General features: G+C 35.5%; 1 protein-coding gene across 4 annotated transcripts in view; it reads right to left on the reverse strand.

Moving 5' to 3' along the window:
* Nucleotides 1-23,554, reverse strand: part of TFEC (transcription factor EC) — a 178,932-nt gene that overhangs the window by 34,742 nt on the left and 120,636 nt on the right. For 2 of the 4 annotated variants that reach the window (XM_008521805.2, XM_008521803.2), the window contains 2 exons: nt 11,490-11,741; nt 4,504-4,590 (listed from right to left, as the gene is read on the reverse strand). In XM_008521805.2, the coding sequence (XP_008520027.1) occupies nt 4,504-4,590; nt 11,490-11,669 (267 nt within the window). In that variant the 5' untranslated portion in view covers nt 11,670-11,741. The remainder of the gene's footprint in view (nt 1-4,503; nt 4,591-11,489; nt 11,742-23,554) is intronic. The other 2 variants (XM_008521804.2, XM_070616349.1) reach the window with 1 other exon arrangement.

Here is a 23,554-nt window from a genome sequence, read left to right on the forward strand (position 1 = left end):
AAATGGAGAAGGGACAGGGAATTGTGAAATTTGAGGAGAGAAAGTATAAAAATGTTGTCTCAGTTAATGGGACTTTCTCCCAGGGAATAGCTGTAGTGTTGTCTGGTAGTGGTGAAAGCACCTGTGAAATTCTGGTGATACATCTGAGTTGAGTCTAATGAATAATGTGGTAAAATGTTAGCCCTTCAGCTGCTCAGGTTAAGATGCGGAGTGAGATGAGAAATAAGTTTAAACAGGGTTGAAGTTTTGCCAGGAGAGCTAAATGAAGGAAAATGGGGACATGTTCAGAGTGTTTGCAAGAGAATTAGTCATAGCAGTTGATCAAGGACCCTAGACAGGTTAAGGAATAAATTTTCAAAATGTTGCAAGAGGTGAGCAATAGCCACTGAAGACAGTGATAGGGTCCATTGATTTGGAGTCTCCGCAACTTGAACAATTGGTGAAGTAAGAACACTAGAGTCGGTACACCAAAAAAATAGAATGTAACGGTCAAAAACTGTGAAATAAAAATGTTATGGGATAGAGAAATTGGTGATAGCAGGATCTAAGATTAACCATGTGAGCAGATGACTAAATAGGGAGGAGAAAAATATCATTAACTAAAGAGATTGAGAAACTGAGAGGTCAAGGTGTGAATGAAAGAATGACTGATGGGGCTGAATATTTCTTGCACTTTGGCTCTTTTCAGTTCAGTTTACATAGTTGTTGCAGTAAGAACTAATTGACAGGTGGCTAACATTCTTGATCAAATAGAATTGAGAGGTAAAGTCTGCTTAATTAATTAGAGTCTAGTCACTAATCACGGAACACTCATTTCTGGGTCAGAAATACTTAGGCTAAATGGATCTGTGAAAACCTTGAACTACTTCCTTCAACCTGTATAAATTTGAAGAACAATCACAAGTGGTCCAAGCTTCCCCTCAGCAGCTTCCAAATTTCCCATCCACAGAAGTTATAACATGATGTTTAGTTAGGCCTGTGTGCAGTGGTCCTTGGATAAATCTTAGCTAAGTGACACCCAAGGTTTTCTGCTTGGGCCACAGAAAAGGAGCCTCAAAGTAACTAATAGCACACCCAATAGATTGCCCCTGAAATTTCACACATTCCTCTGAGAACAAGAGAAAATACATGTAAAATAATTAGAAAAGTGTGTGCTATATAGAGGTGATAAATTAATAATAATTACTATTATTGATAAGTATCCCCACTTTTGAAGCTTACTATAATGGGTGTCTGTTGGTTGGGCCTCTCTAGAATTCATTCACATTTATTTTGGTAAAAATTCCTATTCTACTGGTTCTCACTCTTACTCTAGGTAATTTGTTGTATGGGGCTGCTCAATCCACAGCTCTAGGGTAGGCCCAAGACCCAGAGAAACTGGCTTAGGAATAGATATATGACAGAAATTGCTCCAATAAGAATTATCCCAGGGATTTAACTAGAACTAAGGAGAAAAGGAAGCTCTCCTTCTCTGAGATTGACAAGGCTGACCAAATGTATTCATTAGGATGCATTTGGTTATGACAATCAAAAAATCCTGAAACAATTAGCTTATAAAAATCAAGACAAAAAAATCTTACATATTGTGAAACTCATAGGGAAAGAATTCTCCAGGGGCATATAAGCAGCATTTCTTTGCATTTCTCTTGGCTTTTCTTCTCCCTTTATGTCTTTTGTTTTTTCTTAGCTTATTTACCTTCTGGGCAATAAAATGACTACATAGTCACATTGTCTTATAACATCATGGAGATGCAAAAACTTTCCCCTTCTTGGGTTTCCTTTAAAGACTGAAGAAATTTCCTGGAAGGCCCTAGTAACTGCTCAACAGGCCAGAACTGCAACACAAGCGCAGTCTTAAAACACTGTCTGGCAAGGGAAATGGGGCCACCAGGATTGGCTTAAATTAATTGGAAACTTCCTCCTTCTTGTGAAGGAGTGAATGTCTGAAAAAAAAAAAAAAAAAACTGGGTTAGCAAGAAAGAATTGTGTGCATAGCTGCTATGTGTCTGCTCAGCAGTGGAGAATAAAAGCCAGCACAGAGGAAAACGAAGGCGAAGTTTTATGGAGGGATGCCCACATACGATATTACTTAGGAATCTTTAAATGACATGAACCAACAAATTCCTTTCATTCTTAAGCCCCAAATGAGCCAGGTTCTGCCATCTACTGCCAAAAGTTCACTGGCTAATATGCTTACTCAAAGCATTCCTCTTAATCCAACAGTCTTTATTTTTACCCACATGAACTATAAAAATTCTTTTTTTAATAATAGTTTTTTATAGAGTTCCCTACCTCTGTTCTACCAGCTATTCTTATACATTCTCTGTTTTTCTCACTCCTGCTTTTTCTTATGTTGGTCTCTTAACTTGCTACTTTCCCACCTTCGTATCAACCTCTTAAAATCTTAACCATCCTTCACAACTATATTTCAAATATCATCTTTTAAGAAGACATTTCCCAAAAACATCTCAATCTAGCATGGTTTCTCCCTCACTCGAACTCCAGAGCAACTCTCTGACTAGCATTTAAAATAAACACAGGTGGTCTACCAAGATTTAACATAAAAACAGCTTTGGAGACAAATATTTTTATGATTCTCTTAATGCAGAAGAGGAAAGCAAAGTAAAGAGAGGTGAAGTGACTCGCCCAATGTCTAGATTAGAACCTGGGTTTAACACTGAGTTCCACACTCTTTCCCTCCTGCCTCTCAGGTGTGCCTCACGGCACTGCTCTACTGTCATATGGTCTCGCAAAATGTGAATTGCACCTCAACTTTTAGTTTCCTATGGTGTGTGTATTATGCTTTGCACATAACGTATATTGAAGAGATATTTGGTTAATTGAACTGCTTGGTTTTATATGTGGATCTAGATGTCAATGATTGCTGACTCGTCAACAGCAGACATTTTTTATCTAACTACAGATAGGCCACTAGTATCTATCTTTTTAAACGTACCTTCTGTATATCAAAAGAAAACTCAGGATAGCCACTGCCAACTATTTGTACTGAGTAAACCATTCTATGCAGCCTCTACAAACAAGTAAGATAATTTGACAAAGAGAATGTTTCAACATACAATTTCAATGAAGTAAGTACCACATACAAAGGAGAGAAGATTGTGGGAAATTAATGTCATTTCCTCAACCCAGAAGTTGAATACTGGTTAAGAAAATAGTATCCTCATGCTGTGAAATTAGACAGACAGAAATTAGCATTAATAACATATTTATCTAGAAAATTAGTCAGATTTCATGTAACTATGCTGCTTGAAATCTGAAGAGAAGAGGTAGAAAGAATTGTCACTCCATTCTAAAAAAAAAAACTGCAAAAAACACTAAGTTTTAAACCTCATTTGACCTTTGTCAGATAATACTAGTATTAGTGACTTGTCATAAAGTAGAGATCCTGCATACTAGAGAAAAGGAAGAAAGAGAGATTTCTCTTTTTAGATAGTTTATTTCAAGATTAAAAAAGAAAAACGGGGTTCTTTCTCCAGCTTTTTCTTAAGGTCTTCAATTTAAGATATCCATCATTTACATAGCCATACCCATTGAGTTGGTGATAAAAAGTATCCACAGTATGCATTATATTCAGAATTCACTTTCTTTAAGTGAAATGTTTAAAGTAACAATTTAATTGTAATCTTCCATATTTTTTCTTTTGTGTTCTAAAAGGTCTAAAACCATAAACAAACAAACCAACAAAAAACCTTCAAACTGTGTGGAAAGAGCTTGCACACCCTTTACAGATCATATTTTTAGTAATTAACAAATGAACAATGAGAAGACAACAGCAATCAAAGAGGAGATGATACCATCCCTTCCTTACATAACATTCCAGGAATTTGTGCTGATTTCAACATGGAAGTCTGTCTGTGTACCTCAAAGCAAGGGAGGCCTGCCCCACCTTTCTTCAGTTCATCTTTATGCTCTCGTTATTGGCTCAGAAGTAAAGTTATGATTTTTCGTTATTATAAGCTTTTTCTTTCCTCTACAAGGTGTAGAGCCTCTGAATCTGATAGCTGTTAGTCAAGGTAAAATAGTCAACAATTAGCCATGAGCTTGTGAGGGCGTTTGATTATATGCTGTGCTTAAAACAGGAAATCTGAAAATTTAGTCACTCATAGAAAATGCTATAGCAGATTAGATATATAATTAGACGGGTGTTTATAGAGACTAAAGAGAGAGAAAGAGAGAGATGATAGAGAGAGAGAAAGATCATAGAGAAATAGATGATAGATAGATAGATAGATAGATAGATAGATAGATAGATGGATGATAGGTAGATGAGATAGTGCAAGCCCTATCATTTATCTTCTTCAATGACATTATAGAACCTTTTTTCTGCACCAATATTTTCAAATATTCGTCTATTATCTTGTGTCTGTTTCAAAAGTACAGAAGAAAACACCATTTACTAATCAAATGAAATTTCTTTTTTTATCATCAGAAGCTCGTATTTATTGCAATCTAATTGACCTCCTCAGGTCTGGAAACACTTACTGTTCTTTGCATTAGCAGAGGAGAGTCTGTTCCTTCCTCTTTAAAACTTGATTCCATACCGATTATATCCTCAATAACGTCCTCCATCTAGCAAAATATAATACATTTAGAATATTGTGCGTGATAGTAAAAGTTGTGCTTCAGCCTGAATTTAGAGAGGAAAATTTTAACAACCTTTAAAAGTTTTTTTTTTTAGGATGTTTAAGTTAAGAGTATAGGTCTATCAAACACCAGAACATTTTAGAACTTAAAATGAAGTAATCCTGACACTCTGACAGGTGCTGTTTTCCTCGCATTTGCTTCCACCAGCTGGCAGGTGACGGCTGGGGAAATCACCGTGCGCTGGTCCCCTGGAAATCAGTATCCACATCAATAGAGTGGTTATCGTGAAGTACCTCAAGCCCGAGCCCATACACTTAACATGCAGAGAGAGGACTTCCTACAAACTTTATTTTTCTTTTAAAATGTTCTGATTTCACCTTACAGGTAGATACCCAAATATCAGTGGTCAAACTTTAGCTGATTAGTCCACGTGAATACAAACAACACAGAAGCATATTATCCAACTTTCCCTAATGACCAATAATAATAACGGCAATAATAACAACAACAATAATCATAGACACTTTAAACAGTAACAATAACAAACACTGATACAGTGCAGCAGATGTACCAGGCACTGTTCTATGTGCTTTGCATGCATCAGCTCATTTAATCTTCACAACAACCCTGTGAAGTGGATACCATCATTATCTCCACCATACAGATGAGGAAGCTCAGAGAAAAAGAAATCCAAAAACTTGCTCCGGATTATACAGCTCACGGGTAACAGGGCAGGATTGAAATCCTGGACACCTGGCTCTATAGTTCTAATTTAAATCAGCTTTCTACTCCCTTTTGCAACTCCTTTCTAAAATAGTCTTCCTTCCTATACTTTCCTTCCTTTCTATACTTTAGCTGGAGGAGATTTAAAAAGCTTATTTTGAGGCTGGCCCCGTGGCTGAGTGGTTAAGTTCGCACGCTCCGCTTCGGTGGCCCAGGGTTTTGCGGGTTCGGATCCTGTGCGAGGACATGGCGCCACTCATCAGACCATGCTGAGGCGGCATCCCACATGCCACAACTAGAAGGACCTACAACTAAAAAATACAATTATGTACTTGGGGGATTTGGGGAGAAAAAGCAGAAGAAAAATAAAAGATTGGTAACAGTTATTAGCTCAGGCACTAATCTTTAAAAAGCTTATTTGATTTTATTTTGTTTTTTTAAGATTGGCCCTGAGCTAACATCTATTGCCCATCTTTTACATATATATATACATATATACATATATATATATACATATAACTGTAGTACTCTGAATTTCCCAAGACAAGAGCAGAAACAACCAGGAGCAAATTCTGGAAGATATATAAAAATACTTTACGATTTTGTTAATGTTATCCTCTAAGCATGATTTCTGAGAACCTTAGAGAATCAAATGTTCAAAGATTTCTACTAAGATACTTCCCAAGGTAATATGCCAAAAAAAAAAAGGGAACACTAATCTTATATTAATTTAGCACTACTTATTGAGCAATATTTATTGCAAGACCTTGTCGTAGGTGCTGGAGCTACAAAAGCAAACAGCACAAACTCTCTGCCCTCATGGAGCTCAAACTCTGTTGAGGATACAGACAATAAACAGCTTCATAACAGCAGTGGTGTGAAGAAATTAAAGCAGGTAAGTGGATAGAGCTTGATGGGGATGAGTGTTATTTTAGAAAATGGTCAGAAAAAGATTTACTGATATTTGAACAGAGATGTGAATAACACGGAGAAGGGTAGTCCTTGGAAAGGAAGCAAAAATTCAAAGATCATAATGTAGGAACAAGCTCAGAGTGTTTGAGAAAGAGTGAGAGGGCCAATGAGAATGGAGTGGAGTGAGCAAGGGCAAGAGAGGTTTGAGAGGAAGTTGAAAAGTAGGCGAGGAACTTACACTATAGAATCCTCTAGGCCAATGGCATCCAATAAAAATGTCTGCAATAATAGGAACTTCCTATGACTGCACTACTCAATGCTGTGGCAACTAACCACACATGGCTACTGAGCGCTTGAAAGGGAGATAGTATAACTGAGGTACTAAACTTTTAATTTCATTCAATTTTTAAAGATTACATCAAATTTGAATTAATTTAAATTTAACATAAAGAGCCACATGTGGCTAGTGGGTACCATATCCAAAAGTGCAGAGTAGAGACCATTGTCTGGACTTTAGACATCATTCCATGAGCATCGAGAGATCTTTAAGAGAGCTAGGATAATACATATGCGTGTTTGTGTCTTTTGGTTAGTCCAGTCTCTGAAAGTTTGAAAGTACGTTATTGATTGTTACTAAACTCGGATTTTAATTTCACGACATTTCTTTCATTCACATTTCATCATTAAATGGACAACAAATTTATACCGAACGGATGTGAAGAATACCTAAGGGAAGAAGGATGCTAAACATAATTTGTGGTAAACGCTTTTCTTTGGGGCACTTCTGATAGTTTCAGTAAAAACCACACGTAAGTCATTCATGTTTTTTCTTTGAGGAAGCTTAGCCCTGAGCTAACATCGGCCACCGATCCTCCTCTTTGCTGAGGAGGACTGGCCCCAAGCTAACATCTGTGCCCATTTTCCTCCACTTCATGTGTGGGACACCTGCCACAGCATGGCGTGACAAGCGGTGTGTAGGTCTGCAACTAGGATTCACACCAGCCAACCTCGGGCCGCCAAAGCAGAACTTGTGAACTTGACCACTGCGCCACCGGGCTAGCCCCCCATTCATCCCTTTTCTTTCTGGAAGCTTACATTATAAATGAACCAGTCTTTTGAATCTCTAATTTTTCCCTCTTGCTATAAACATGGTTAGGTATCTCCTATTCCAGAAGGAAACCCTTCTTTCTTACATGTGGAAGTTCATCCTCCTCGGAGGCTCTGCTTTTGCCTTTAACACTATCCCTCATTTCTGCCATCTATCTACATGACTATCTTTTTCCCTAATTTATTGAAGACATTGGTTCTTCCATTATCCTAAATTGATTTTAAGATTTAAAATTTGCTTCACAGCTTCCAGAAATCTTCATATTTAATCACCTCAGAATCCAGTTGTTATTTTTAAAAACACAACAAGCACAACATTTTACATTAGATGAAACAGAATTAAAAGATTAGACAAAAGAAGAACTACAAATCAGCAGAATAAGCATCCTCAGAGTGATAAATGAAGACAAAGAAATGCAAAGGAAGAGCTAATTATTTTGACTAAAATCAAAACGGAGATAATAAGCATGGAAAAGATGAGGTTTAAGGACAAAGGAATGCACATTGCACCTAAAAAAGTATACAACAACAACTGTCAGAACTCTGTGGAAAAATAATACTGAACATTTTAGCTCACCCCTCTCAAAATTACACATCTGAATTTAGCCTTTTCTTTACCATTCTCTAGGCCATGCCTTGGGTCTTCTCATCCTCTAAACTGCTTCGTCTTTGAAATGTTAAATTCTATTATCTCACTCATCGTACACAATCTTCCTTTAGATCCAGTCTAGACCCTGGGCCAGATCAGCTGAACAACTTTAATTTTATGACTCTCTCTGCCTTTGCCCTAGTCCCATCCTTGGTTCACCACTCTCTTCACTATATTCATGTTCTCCAGCTCTCTTTCTCATTCAAGTTTTCGAGTACCACACATGCTGACAACTCTCAAATCTCTTCTGGTCTAGATTATTCCTCCTCAAGGCAAACCAGCCTTTCCATACGGTGCCCTCATAGATACCTCAGCTCTAGCCTGTTCTAATAGAGGACCCCATAATCTTTCACTGCGTTATAGAAATAACCTGCCTTCTCTCCAGGCTTCTTCCCCTACATACCTGATCAGTGATATTAAAGTCAAATCTGATTATGCCGCCCCAGCCCCTACATTTAAACCCTTCAAAGATTTGGTTTTGTTTAACATGGATTACCAGCCCTTCTGTGATTTGTCTGTTACCTACGTCTCTGATGTCAGCTGTTGTTACCATCTGCCTCTCATTTTTACTCACCTCAAGCTGTTTCCCATCTCTATTCTTTGTTCATGCTATCTCACCTGGCTAGATGCCCTACTAGCCATTTTCCTCTAAGTCATACTACTGATTTACTTCGGATAAGAACAGCACTTCTGTGCTCCTATCTATACCACTGCCCTTTCTACGTAATATTATAATTATTTGCTTACTTTTTTTCTCTTCCCCTCAACTAGGAGCTCCTAGAGGGTACAGAGGATAAGAAAAACAAGACAATGAATAATTAAAATGTAGCATGTTCTGTGAAAATGTTATAATAAGTGCAATTTTTATCTGTATGATATAGGTGTTACTATGAAAAGTGAGAAACAGGCATCTAATCCACACAGAGAACCACCAAGGAAAGCACCTTAGAGAAGACACCTAAAATGAATTTTGAAGAGTATGTTGTAATTATCTAGACAAATGGTATAGATTGACTGAGTAGTTGGTAAAGAAAGGATATAAGAAAAGAGAACCTGGCCACGGTGAGAATTCCTAGTGAAGCCCTGTGGCTAAAGCACAGAGCACCCTGGGGATGCTCAGTGATAACTCTGGGTCAGGAGGCAAGGGAGAAGTGTAGAAGGGTCCTGTGTCCCATGAGTACAAATTTGGATTTTTATCCCAGAAAGACACATGCTCTTAAATGCTTCTTTTGATTTTATATTTCATCGTCTTGGAGACCTTTAATCACCAAGTTACTCTTAATTCCAGCTCCCAAATCCTAACTCTAAAGATGCTCTCACAGACTTACTCTGTGGTAGCCATGATTTCTGGGGTCTTCTTTGAATAAACAGAATGCTCCCTGATTTTAGGGGAGTACAAGTTAGGAGCAAGAAACACCAAAAGATGATGACCACCACCATCTCCCGAGCCCCTACTCTGCCCTTGTGGGAGGAGCTTTAAAACCGTAAGCTCTTCAAGGTGTAGAAATGTTGGTGAGAGAGGTAAAAGATTGAGACCACACAGCTATTTAAGTGGTGGTTCTAATGCCTTCTGTCTGAGCTTAATGACTACACACTTCCTGCTTTGTGACATGGACTCCCAGCCCCAATCAAAGAATATCAGGAAATTGCAACCACATAGGGTACATCTTAGCTGTCAAAGATAAGAAGACTGTGAATGATGACAGTATGTGAAATTGTATACATCATAAGTCAAATTCAAAGAGAAGACACACTGATTAAAACTATAATAGATTGAATGAAATTATGATTAAATGGACATTAATGATGGAGGAGACTTCTATATACATAGTTTAAAGTACAATGGTTAAAAAAATGGAAAAATTTTGTCTGTAGCCAATGTATGCATTGCCCTGAGACCATTATACCACTTGGGGCTTGCAACTGTTCCCAGCCATGCAACTCCCTTTGACTGACACCACCTGAAGGGCCACTAAGGTCATGTAAATTTCTTTTATAATGCACAAACTTATTATAAAACAAAAGGTAAGCTGTGTGCACAAGGAATAAAAATATTTACTAAGAAAAATGGAAAAGACTGATATATATTACTTATCTTTTCTCATTTTTTAGAAAACATATTTCATAAGATACATAATAAGATCACTTTCTGTGTTTTGCCTAGAATTGACTGGCATATACATATCCTTTGGGATTTGTTTTTTCCTTTAGAAATCCATCTTCCACATAAGGAAACGAACTTTGGAAGAAAGCAATTGTAAGATAAATTGTATTGGGCGAGTTCTAATATTTACTGTACAGATGATTTTTATCCTAAAACTATTTTTATGATCTTCATAGAGTGAATAGAGAACCTAGTTCTACCTTCATTATTTTTTTGTAGAAAATTCTTTATATATTCACTATTGAAACTGTAAGGAAATATCCATGTAGAGATTTATGTCCACTTTTGGATTTCAGAGTCCTTTTTTCAGTGGTTCTATATTTCACTAAACTATCTACCAGATCCTTATTCTTTACCCTTTTCCAGATTAACATAAAATTTGTAAAGAGAAATTTTCCTTTGTCATTTGGAATTCAAATAATGGGATACTGAGCATTACTCTTGTACCTGGAGGCTACAGACTTAAGAGCTAAAAAGCAGCAACCTGAAATCAGTAATAAGTACCAGAAATGTAGATTGGGAGGTTAAACCTGGGAGATCATAGGACCATGGCTCCATCTAACAAATCAAACGGAAAAAAAGAAAAAGAAAAGTACAAAAAGCTCAGTTATTAATGTAGTTTTTCTACATTGAGATATTAAAGGAAATCTTTTCCCCAGTTCCAGTTATTCCCAGTTCTATCCATTTTTCAATAGTTTTTGAAGGTGCATTTGCAGCAATTCACAATAAACATAAACTCCGTGAAGCTAAACACTCTTATTCATTTTGTACCCTCAGCACCTCTAAATTCTTGTTAGTTAGTAAATGGTAGGCAAGTACTTGTTGAAAGTAGGAATAAATGAATAGATAATCAATAGTAAAACATCCAGATATAATTCCATAAAATATTAATTGCAACAAAATTATTAGTCTTATTCTAATGAACATTCCTACAGCACATATTTACTGCTATTCAAACAACTTCTGCCTGTTTTATTTTAATGGGTATCTAAGATAATATAACTTGATAAATATTTTAACTAAAGTTATCGGAAAACCTTTACAATTAGAGCTAAATCTTCTTAACATTAGATGTCTCAATGTTAGAGCCTATTTTGACTCACATTAATACACAACTGAAATGAATACTAAAAATGAATTGTTATATTTTATTATGCATAATAATTAATATGTGTATACCCAATTAGTATAAATTAATAATTTAAGACAACCCTCTTGTTAAATGAATTTGCATTTGGAATGTTTACTATAAAAATGTCGACTTCAATTTCAACTCTTTTTTTTTTCAAAAGCTGATTATATATTTTTACAAGCAGCCATTAGACATACATGCCATTCCACATTGTCATCGTCTTTCCTAAGAGTCAGCAGCTTGGTGAGTGGATTTCCAGTGAGACCAGTGTCGCTCTCGGGAGACGTGTGTCCGGGCTGTACCAGAAGTGCTCTGCCCTGCGTTGGAGGGTGTGACCGTTTAAGAGTCTGACTGACGATTTGGTGGTCAAGGGTCATGAAGGGTTTTACTTGTTCTCTTTGGACTTTCTGTAGCTGAGTCCTCGCAGGACTTTCCAAGTGTGCTGGGACCTACAAGATAGAAACCAAACAAATGCAATGTGCAGCATCTCCTAGTAAGTCAGAGTTCCACTTTCAACAATTGAACTATGTCAATAAACACACTATAATATCTAGATTCTCTCAAATTTATGGTCTATGCTTCTTCTATCTAATTATGTAAGATATTAATGGATGATAATTTTTAAAAGGTAATTTAAACTTTACTAAATTATTTTAAATGCTAACCAAGTTTTCAGAAATAGCCCACAAAATAACATGCAACTGAAACAAAATTTGGAATAAATATATAAGCAGCAATACTTTTTGAGGGTCTAAAAAAGAAGTTCTAAAATAATATAAGGAAAATATGGCTGATTCACTACTAGCAGTGATTTTTATAAATATGTATTTGTTGGATTCCTTTCGATTACATACAAATATTCCATGCGATATAATCACAGCTATTTTTTACCAAATTAAAAAAAACTGTCCATGAAGGAGTGGAAACTAGGAATATACATTCCTATATCAATTAATTAATATTAGTATATTAATTAATATACTAATATTAAGTGTGATGCTTTATGGGTAGTGAAAATCTAGATGATTTTTTTTCACTTTTCTGTATTTTCCAAGGTTTCTATACTTATTTTTAAACTCTTCCATATTCTCATTTTATAATAATAATAATTTGGTAGAGTCACTGTGAAATGACAGAAAGAAGCATTCAGAAAAAAATCTAACCGATGTCATGTGCCAACTGAACAACTGTCCAATATTTGGAAATCCTTTTTTCAAAACATCGATTTAAAATTCTGGGCATCTTCAGCCTAGTTATCACAGTTAACGATATGCCATTATTTATATAAGAACAATTTTAAACATTTCAAGCTTTCCCTTTAAAAATCTCTGAACGTGGTACTGCCTGCCAGTCTCCTTTAGATTTACTGGGCTGTGATGTGGCTTCTAATACGTTTTCCTCAAGTGGCCTATATGTAAACCTATTTAATATTTCCCTCGTGTTAAACAATAGTAAAGATTGCTGTACAGTGCTTATTTTTCCTTTTATTTCAGTTACACGCATACTCCTTAAATCCCTTAACATGCATTAGCTCAGATAAATAGCCTTTACAAAGTATTTTGCATTTAAATTAGCTGGTTTGGGGTACAATATTGTAGTAGTTCCTTTAGTTTAATTCTGTTATGCTGACATTTTTAGCATTATTTTAATTGTACTACCATAAAATAATTTTTCAGTCATATAAAAAAGATTAAGGTTGGTAATAAAGATTACACATATTACTAATTATATTGCTATGAGCTTTAAAGTTGTAAAATAACGTTTCATTAAAATGCCTGTGGTGATTTTTTTAGGGGAGCTATTTAGATTATCCTACAGTTTCAAGTTAATCCTTCTTAATCTGTATACATTTACAAAATATACATTATAAATAACATTTTCAGATTCACAAATCTGAACGATCTTTCGCACAATGTACCTGAATGCTAAAGAGTGTTGCATATCTACAAATGCCTCTTGGTCTAAGAAAAGCATGTTGAATGGGAATTTACCACGTTCATTAACTAATTCATTTTTCACTTTTCATCCATTGACTCTAAAAGCCATTAGAGTACTTATTGATTTTGCGTCATATCAAGAGCACAAGAGAAGTCGTAAATGTGATCGCAGGGCTCTAGGCATTTACAATCTAGTTGGGCAGTGTTAATATCAACTACAGCAAAAACAACAATAATGATGATAATAATAATAATATGCAACAGGTACCAGGCACTATGCTAAGCAATTTACATACATTATTTCATTTAATCCTTGTTACAATCTTAGGAGATAAGCATCATTTGTATCTCCATTGCACCATATAGATGAAGCCATTGAGATTTAGAGAGGTTGAACGACATGCCTGTTATCACTCTGATAGTGAGGAATGGAGCTGAACACAGAGCCTGCCTCCCTAAACACTATGAAATATTGGCTCCTGACCAAAATGACTGGAATACAAAGCAAAACCTCAACAATGTGTACAATGAATTTAAAATGTCACAAAGAGTTGTGGTTTTTAAAAAGTAATTGGAAGAGAAGATAGTTATAAATCAGGTGTTGGAAAGAGAAGATCCTGCATAGGGTCACAGGGAAGGAAATCTCAAAACAAAAGATCAAAAAGAAAGAAGACAAGAAGTTGGGAGACAGTTGCAAATGTTAGTCACAGAAAGGAACTCACGAATACTTTTTCTTTCTCAACACAAGACTACCATCTCCTCTTTAGACCACTCTATACAGACACAGAATAAAATATAAAATGGGACCTACTCTAATTCTGCCTAAATTATTGGTTATTTATAGGGAATTACAAAGGTTTAGCGGGCATTGAGGTCTGTCTTGGACACTATCTAGACAACATCTGTAAACTAAGCATAAAAGTCTAGAAGCTTAGCAGAGCAGGGTAAGATTCAATGGAAAGTGATTAAACTACTTCCCAGAAAATCTCTGTCGTTTCCAGTCCTGGACTGACGTCAGAACGATAGAGACAACTAAGTGTGAAACATCAGTTAAACCATGTGCAGCCAATTTTAAAATACTTTTAAATTGCCTGGGATCTGAAGACACAACCATAAAACTATCTATTGGATTTGTTTTACTGAAGGTCCCAGTATTTGGTTGGATGGAATAAACAAAATTATAAGGTGGCATTGTTCATTTATTCACTTTTCAAGAAATATTTTTTGAGTGCCAAGTGTGTGTGCACTGCGTGGTGGACTGAAGGTGGAAGGGAGATAACCACCATGCCTGCCTTCGAAGTGCTTGCGGTCTAGTCACAATCCAGACGGAGGAGAAAAATGTGAAATCTCCAAGGGCAAGGACTGTGTTTATCTTATTGGCTGCTGAGCTGCCATACTTTCTACACATAACCCAGACAATGGCACACAACAGGCATTTTAAAATATGTGTTCATATGTGTTCAGTGAATCAATGAATGAAATAAGGTGTCATTAAAGTACAATGTATGAGTAACTATGGTGACCACAGAGAGCTTTGGGAATCCACTAGAGCAGGTAAAACATAATCAGAATACCAAAGTCTTTGCCTAGAAGGCTGGAGCAGCTGAGGATTGTGATTTGACTCACTGGATTGTCAAAGAGATTCAGACCATCCAGATGTAGAGAAATTTTGCTGTGGAAAACAGTAAGTAAATCATATCTCCAGAACTCAACATTATGTCTCACCATTATCTCTCTGACATGCTGCTATTGCAAACTAAAAATGATGATGGTCAGTTTTTGTCCAAGGTGTTGTCTATGTGCAGAAATCTTTTATTTCACTCAAAAGAATTTATTTATTTATAGTCCCCCTATTTTCCAAAACATTATAAATAAATATGAGGTATGAACGTGGTGAGAGGTATGTACACCAGAAAATGTAGGCTGAAGATTAATTTTGCAATCAAGTACAAAATTTATCCGTGAGCATCCTGGCAGCCAAGGAAAAAGGAAAATTAAAAAAATTATTAGGTGTAACCTCATGAAATGGCAGATATTTGGCCATTTTTGATTGACAAAATGTCAGTTCCATATGGTTCAACCTAATATATACTTCTCATTAAGTAATGAAATCATACCACTTCCTAAGAGAGGCAAACATTTTTAAGAATAATATCTGAGAATTTATAAACTAGAGTTTTTCATGGAGGACTTACATATTATATTGAACAAAATTCCAATAGCAGCTTTTGCAAAATATGCAATGAAATTCTTCATATTTTAGGAAAGTTGTCTAAAATTGGGTTATCTCAAACGCCCTCTGAGACTTGGCTGCAGGAGGTTTACTGGGGGCGGGGCTTTCAGAGCCTGGGCTGCAATAAAGTGAGGAAAGCAAGATCATGGGGAGGGAAGAGGGGCTCAGTCATGGAGGCGATAACCTAGGCTGTGCACCATAACGTTCACTCTGCTTTTGATCAAAGGCCCAAAGCATAATATGAGTCCGTGTAAGTGAAAAGTCCAAAGACATAACTTTGTATTGATCTGACTTGACTCTTAGATAGCACTTAGAGCAGACAGAACAGTGTTGTCCAAACCAATTTATACCGCAGACTCCGTATTTGGATACACTAGCACACTAGCCCAAAGATACCTGGTTAGACCATTGCACCATCATCGATTGTCTCAAACTAGGCCTTGGATAAAACTATGTTCTTCAAAAAAAACCTAGTTCCATTATTTGGAGCTAGAAAAGTGGAAAACTTAGCTTAAAAATCCTAATTATTTTTTAAAAATATGTTTCAAATATACGTAAATTCCCTATTCTGATAAAGAGATGTGAGTCTTTTAAAAAATTAGAAATATATGTATTGGTGAGCCATAAAAAATGCTTAGAGCCATTAATAAGAGAACTAGGGTAATGTGCTTAATGGGTAAACTGAAGTATTTTTTTTTAAAAGTTTGAGTCACAAAAAATTCCTGCAAGTACAATGAGCTAAAGTGAAGGAGTTGGTCAGGAAGAAAAAAAAGCATTCTCTTAGTTGGAGAAAACGTCATCATTGCGGAATTACAGTCACAAATATAAAACATACGTATCTGTGGGTTTTATTTTTTCCCTTTTTCAATTCCTGTTTTTAGACTAGAATAGATGCAGGAATCCTGACTATTGAGAGAGTTCATGGAGATCCATGAGAAAGCAGCCTAATGCCATAGAAAAAGTTCGGATCAAATTCTCCAACAATAGTAGTTGAAACAACAGAACATGCTTTAGGGTATTTGATTTTTGGTGATTTTTTTTTAATCACCAAGTTTAAATCAGTCTTGGGAGGTTTCAACTCTATAAATCAGCAAATATTTGGTTAGAAATTAACTAAGATTAACAAAATGTTATGTGGCCCTATTTGCATTTGGATTTAAAGTCTCTTGGCAGCTAGAAGAGCTGTGGAGTAATGCAGGCCAGCCAATAGCGCTGGCTGGAAGGGCTCTCCATGTTCCCACGAGGAGTCATTCTTATTTTCATATGGTGGTTTTCAAATTATGCTTCTAAATACGAGTTCATTCCCCTAATTTACTTTTTAGTGTTCCAAACTGTCGTTTTTTGACCTAGTTCTTATGTGGGTTTTAGATCCTATCCAATGGATAACAAGAGGGAGAGTATATTGTATAAGGAAATTTTAGATCCAATGAGCAGTTGTACCAAAAAAGCTTTGAAGGACTTCACCGACTCTGTGATTCTCTATCTATAACATTGTCTATTTGCATCCTGTGTCCTTAATTTTGCTATACATCACGTAAATACTTTTAAACAATTTATATTTATGCAGGCATATATATATATATATATATATATGTATATTAGCTTCTTTAAATGTATCTTTTTATAGAAAAATCATAAAATAATGGTAGAAGTCCTCAGCTAATTCCTTCCACATTCATTCAGCAAACATTTAATGAGAGTTTGCTCTTTCTTAAAGCTAGTCGCAAGGGAAAGTCATTCCTCTCCAGAAAGCAATTCTGTGACACAGGTGTCACTATCCACCTGGAGACCACCTATTTAAACCAAAGGCACAAAACCTGGAAGGAGATGAAACACCTTCTGGGTACCGGCCTTTTAAAATTCAAAACTAAAAAGTGATGGCAAATATCACACAAGGAATTATCTCAATAACAAGACTTTCTCATCATTAATTTGACTAGCCGAACAAATCAATCAGGCGAACATGGGCGCCTACTGAATGAGCATGTCTAGACTATGTGCTAGAACAGAAACAGAAATGATATTCAATAGGATATAGGTTTATTCTAAACGTATTACCGGGTGATAGTAAATAAAAACACATGCACAGTCACCAAACACACGCACAGACACACACGTCCCTATCAAAAGGCAAGACAGACGATCCTATTCACTACAACAGGACAGTCCTTATTTGGTTTTGTTAATTTTGTACTAAGCTTGAATTTAATAAATGAAGTAAAAACTTGGACTTCACAAGTGAGTAATAGGTAACTATTAATTATGTTCCTAGTATCAGAAGTATATAAGAAGAAATCTATTTTGGGGGGCTCACGAATCTACCTCCCAGATACCTACTCGTAAAAGCCACATGACATTTGCTAATGTTCTGTAGCAAAGATTAATAACTCATTTCTTCATATCTTACTTTCCTCACAGCAGTCTTTGGATGTGATATACCCATAAATCTCATCTTGACTAAACCTAAAATTATACAGTCAAGCTTGTCTGATTGAGATATAACTACTGAACAAAGTAGGGCCCGGTTCATCAAAAGTTTTACTTAGGTTTCTGAATAACTGTCAGCATATTTCAGCAGAGTATTATATAATCCAAAGCTATTTAATGGATAATAATATAAAATGTGATTGTAGTATATTCCTTCAGTCCCAATCACTTGAATTAGGATAATTCCATTGGTGCATCTTAGAGCAGAGACCCACACTTAAGAGACTTTAAAGAAGCATGAATATTATTAAGCAGAGTTTTCTTAATTCAGCACTGTTCTAGCAGCAAAAGTGCTTGCACTTCACGAGCACTCACATTTACACTATAAAGTCTGAGCTTTCCTTACCACTCCATCTAGCTCCATCTATGCTTGCATTGGTTGGTTTTGTTTATGTTAGTATCTCAAGAAAATTACCATTTTAGACCTTTAAAAGAATTAAAACAAGTACCAGAAATCACTGTGGTTCATTTAGCCTGATCTGCTTTTTAAGAGTCTGTGTATTTGGAATTTTTGAGCCACAAACATCACTTAAGAATCACATCAGAGACTGACTACCTCATGTTGGCTTCAAAACAACAACAGCTGTGCGCATACTAAAGTCAACCGGCAACATAATCAAGAACCAAAATAAGTTCATGTGAAACATGCAGATAACTTAAGCCATAATACTTTAAAATATATTTGACATTGCATTCGCAGGTTTACCATTCATTAAGTCTACAAATATTTTTGAGTGCCTCCCTCACATCAGGTTTTATGCTACTGTAATAAGCTCTGGGGATATGATTATGAACAAAACAGATGTACCAGTCTTTAAAGAGTTCACAGTCCATTAGGAGAGAAAGATACTTAAACATATAATTCTAACACTGTATGATAAATCTTATGAAAGTAAAAGGTGACACAAAATCAAGCAGAAAGATCTAGATAAATTAGAAACAAGTCATTCGAAGAGTTTCTTCTCCCAGTTTCACTGATTGATTCGCTTAACAGATGTCCGTGTGCCTAGGTACACTAACCACTTGAGTGGGCAACAATGGTGAGCAAAGTGAAACGTGGTCCCTCCCTACATGCAGCTCATAGACAGTGGAAGAGACAGATTTTAATCAGTCACACAAATGGCTATAGATTTTCAAGTGCTGTGAGTGATCGGAAGGAGATATACACACGACTATGAGCATGTAGGGAAAGATTATCTAGACAGAAGTTAGGCACGACTTCCCTGAAGAAAGGATGATACGGCTGGATCTGGAGGATGAATAGTAAGTAGGTAGAGGAAGAGCATAAAAAGCATTCCAGGGAGATGGAGCAGCAGGTGCGAAGACCCTGGTGGGAGGAATCAAGGTAAGGAAAATGCACTAAAAGGAGATGATAGGACTAGAGCAGAGAGATTATGGTGGGGTACGGGGCAGGGAAGCCAGGAGGACCAATCCATACAATCCTTTGGGTACATAAAGGTGTCTTATTTTCTTTATGATGAGGAAGGGGACAGTAGTAGCTCAGCTGGATGAATTTTAAAGGGGTAAAATGAGAGTCCAGGAAAGAAAAAGGGCTGCTCGAACTAGGATCATGTGGTAAGGGTGAGGTAGTCACATGGAAACAAGCAGCTGGATTCGAGAGATGCTTAGAAATGAGTAAAGGAATGACACCTCAATTTCTAGCTTAAGTGACTGAATGGATAATGATGCTCTTCACAGAGAAGACAGGGATTTTTGTGGAGGAGAGAGAATCATAAGCTTGGTTTGGAACTCATTGAGTTTGTGATGTTTTGATGCTGTCCAAGAGGGTATGTGAAGGAGGCAGCTGGATATATGGGTCTAGAACTCAGAAGAAAAGTATAGACTGTGGATGAAATTCATATGACATCTACACTTAGGTGATAACTGATAAGATGATCATTGGAGGATGCACAAAATTAGAAGATGAAAGGACCTAGAACTGAACATGGTGGACTCCCAAGTTCTAGTTACACATAGGGAATCTCTTCTAATTCTAAACTCTATTTTTCCCCTGGGTCCCATTGATTTTTTTTCACTTTGATTTTTTTCACACATTTTGCAAAATGCTTATTTGAAGTTTGTATGTGTTACACTGTTAGGTAAGTCTTCCATAATTAAATAATTATTAGTTTGCCCTATTTCCAAAATTATGCATTCGATCCTTTGATACAGACACAGCCTTATTTTTCTAGTCCACTGCATTACAACTCTCGTATTATCAATTCTCAACCTCATAACTGTAATTCCAGAATCCGAAACTCTCTGAAAATCAGAGGTTTTTAAGTTTGGCGCAAACTCCTTTGGCAGCAAAATCGGAACTGAAATCAAGAAAGTCTATTAATAGTCTTTCTTTATCCCACTTATAGTAGCTATTCATATGCATTGCTGCAGATATATTAATGTGGTTGATTATGAGATGCTTTCTTGGGTCCCTCTGGGGGTGTCAAGGAACAAATAGTATATGCACCATATTACCTCTCAAAATGTGAAATATTGAGACTTCTGAGACACATCTAGCTCTAGATTTTTGTATAATAGAGTTTGTACCTCTTTTTGTTTATTGAGTAGACAGCCTGTAGAAAGGACTATGCTATAGATTTTGCATACATTATCTTATTTAATCTTATGATATCATAAACAGAAATTCAGTTGGGCCTCCATAACTATTTTTAAAAACTTGAGTGCAATATTTAATTGTATTTTATTTTCAAAAATTATAATGGATCAAAAATTAAAATGAAAATTGAGCATGTGTTGTCTCTTGGAAAAATAATGAGATGAAGAAATGTTCTTTCCAATTCAACAAAATAATTCAATGAATGAAAGATGTATTTTTCCTTTAACAAGAAGGAATTTTCCAGGTGTAACATTATATTTCGATATTATTAGACATATTTAGGTTTAGTGTTGATGGCTGTATTTAAATAAGTTAATATTAGAGTTTATATTCTTTGTGGAAGTTTCTCATACAGTTAAATTGATTCCTATAACTGTGGAAATATACGTTAATTATTTAAGCTGGATTCAGTAAAAAGTCAAATTTTTTTTAAAAACATTTATCTGACTGCATTGAAGCTTGAACATTAACATTTATTAAGAAGACTTTTATAAAGCAAAAGACATTTTGCTTCAGAAATCAACAATTGTGTTTAAATGATGCTTTATACTTCACAATTACTTTCAACTTAAAACAAAGCTCTCATGTAATGCTTACATGCACTATTTTTCACCCTCAGTATAGTGACCTTTTGTATCATTTTCATTGTGAAGTTGCGAATGTTCTTTCAAGAATGCAGAGAATAAAGGAGAAATAAGACTGACTTCTTTAAAAGGTCATATTTCAAATATCTTGGAAAGTCATCAATGCATTTTTTCTCATTTTACACATTCTAAAATAGACCCAAAGCCATAAACAGGAATATCTGGGACGAAAATCCAAACCTCCCTATAATCCTTGTCATCTCTTGTATAGCTCTGCTCTAAATGCAGTATATTTTTCATTTTTATTGTACTTAATGGTAACATTTGGGATAATATCAATATATTGTCAACTTTCGCAGACCTTATAAAAGATATTCAGACGCCACTTAATGCAGTTGAATTTATAACACATAAATTTATATATTTTTGTAAGAATAAAGGGATCATAATGGTTTATCCTGAAAAAACTTCTAAACAATTCAAATGATTTTATATTATTTTAGGCTTAAAAACTTTTTAGATCCTTTATCTGCTTTATGAGTTGATATATGATCATCAATTAATAAAGTCATTTTTATCATAATAAAATGTCACCATTAGAACTGCAGTATTCTAGCCTAACCATTTTCTAAAGAATATGATTGGGGCATTTTAGGTAGTTAAATATTAAAATAATCTAATTGAAAACGAGACTTTGAAATTATTCATTTTGATTGACAAACTGCAGAAAACGGCTCTGTTTCGTAAGTACATTTCTATCACTCAATTTTTGTAGATATTACTAGCATTTTTGGAAAAAAGGGATAATATTTATATTGTCTTTGTTTTGCTAAACTAGTAAATGTGATTATCTTTGGCTTTCTATCTTTTAAACGCACCTGTTATTGCATTATTTACATAAATCAAATTCTTCAAGTAATTGTGCCTTTACCTAGGAAAGGCCTTCAGTTACACAGCTGCTGTATTTTCACGTTCCCCTTGTCACTGAAGAGCAATGTTTCTTTAGAGTCAAAGAAACATACTTCCATTTTAAATTTTTTGTGGTTATAGAAAGTACATAGCCATGAATCATTAACTCATTGAGGAGACTGATCACAGGACCTCATGGACTAGGTGAAAGCCCCTGAATGCAAAATAATAGTAGCCACAGTCACAAGTTGAATCAAATGTTCCAATGATTGGAGTAAGGACTTCTATCTTCATTTTATAGATGAAGATTTTGAAGCTGAAACAGGTTATCAGACTTGCTCACAATCACACAGGCCAAAAAGTGAACTAGACTTCTCATCTTTTGATTCCAAGTCGGGTGTTCTTTCAACTGAAATTTATTTATTGTCAGCTCACAGGGATAATAAAATTTAACTTAGCTCCCACTATTAGAAAAAAAAATGTGTCCTCCATCTGTATACAAATATGAATCAGCTGACTCTACTCTCTGGTGGAGAAACCTTCGGAGTTGCTTCCCCACTATTAGTTGAGTTGGACTTGATTCGGTCTCAATCGTGTTTTTGTCTTACTTTGTGCTTCACTGCATCTATCTTGTAACCACCACATGCTGCAAAATCTAGGTTCTTCATACCATCAGAAAATATTCACTCCAGATGAGCATTTCCTTTCTTTAAGACGCATTTTCCACTTTAGTCTCTAGATCTATGTATTAAATGTACATTGCTCTGAAGAGTGCTAGCCCTCTTCCCCAGGGGAAATTTTATTTTCCTGATAGCAACTTTACTATTCCCTTAAATTTCTTTCCTGAAAACTTCTAACTCCTTTTCATAAGAGAAAAAGGGTGGATGGGGAGGGAGGAGGTTGAGAAGGCAGACAATAATATTATTTTCAGCTTAGCTTATTCTAATTAAATATCACAACTATTCTATTTAGTATCTTCAAATTTCTTACTCTGAGGGGTAAATTTAAGAAATGAACAAGTGCATATAAAAAGCTGGCAAGAATTGAAATAATAGCAAGATTCTTTGTAAGATCTTTCTTTTGTGTCTATTACTTTTGAGAAATAAAGTAAAAAATCAAAATGCCAGTTAATATTATAGCTTTGGAATATATGGAAAATAATTTTTACTGTAACTTCAGAGATGAGAATCCAGTATTCTACTTTCCATACTAATTTGAGCAGACAAACCAAGTAAAATAAAACTTTTTCATTGAAAACTAAAAAGAGAAAACAAAAATATATTTGGAAATTTTTTTGTAGTCCCTTTTAACTTTTTTCAATTATTTTGAGTTATTCTATGGTAGGTAAAATAATGCCTCCCTCACCAAAGATGTCCACGTCTTAATCCCCAGATCCTGTGGATATGTAACCTTACATTACAAAAGGGACTTTGTGGGTGTGACTAAACTAACGATCTTGAAATGGGGAAATTATCCTGGATTATCTGGATGTAAT

Source organism: Equus przewalskii, chromosome 4 (assembly GCF_037783145.1).
Source record: "Equus przewalskii isolate Varuska chromosome 4, EquPr2, whole genome shotgun sequence".
Lineage (NCBI taxonomy): Eukaryota > Metazoa > Chordata > Mammalia > Perissodactyla > Equidae > Equus > Equus przewalskii.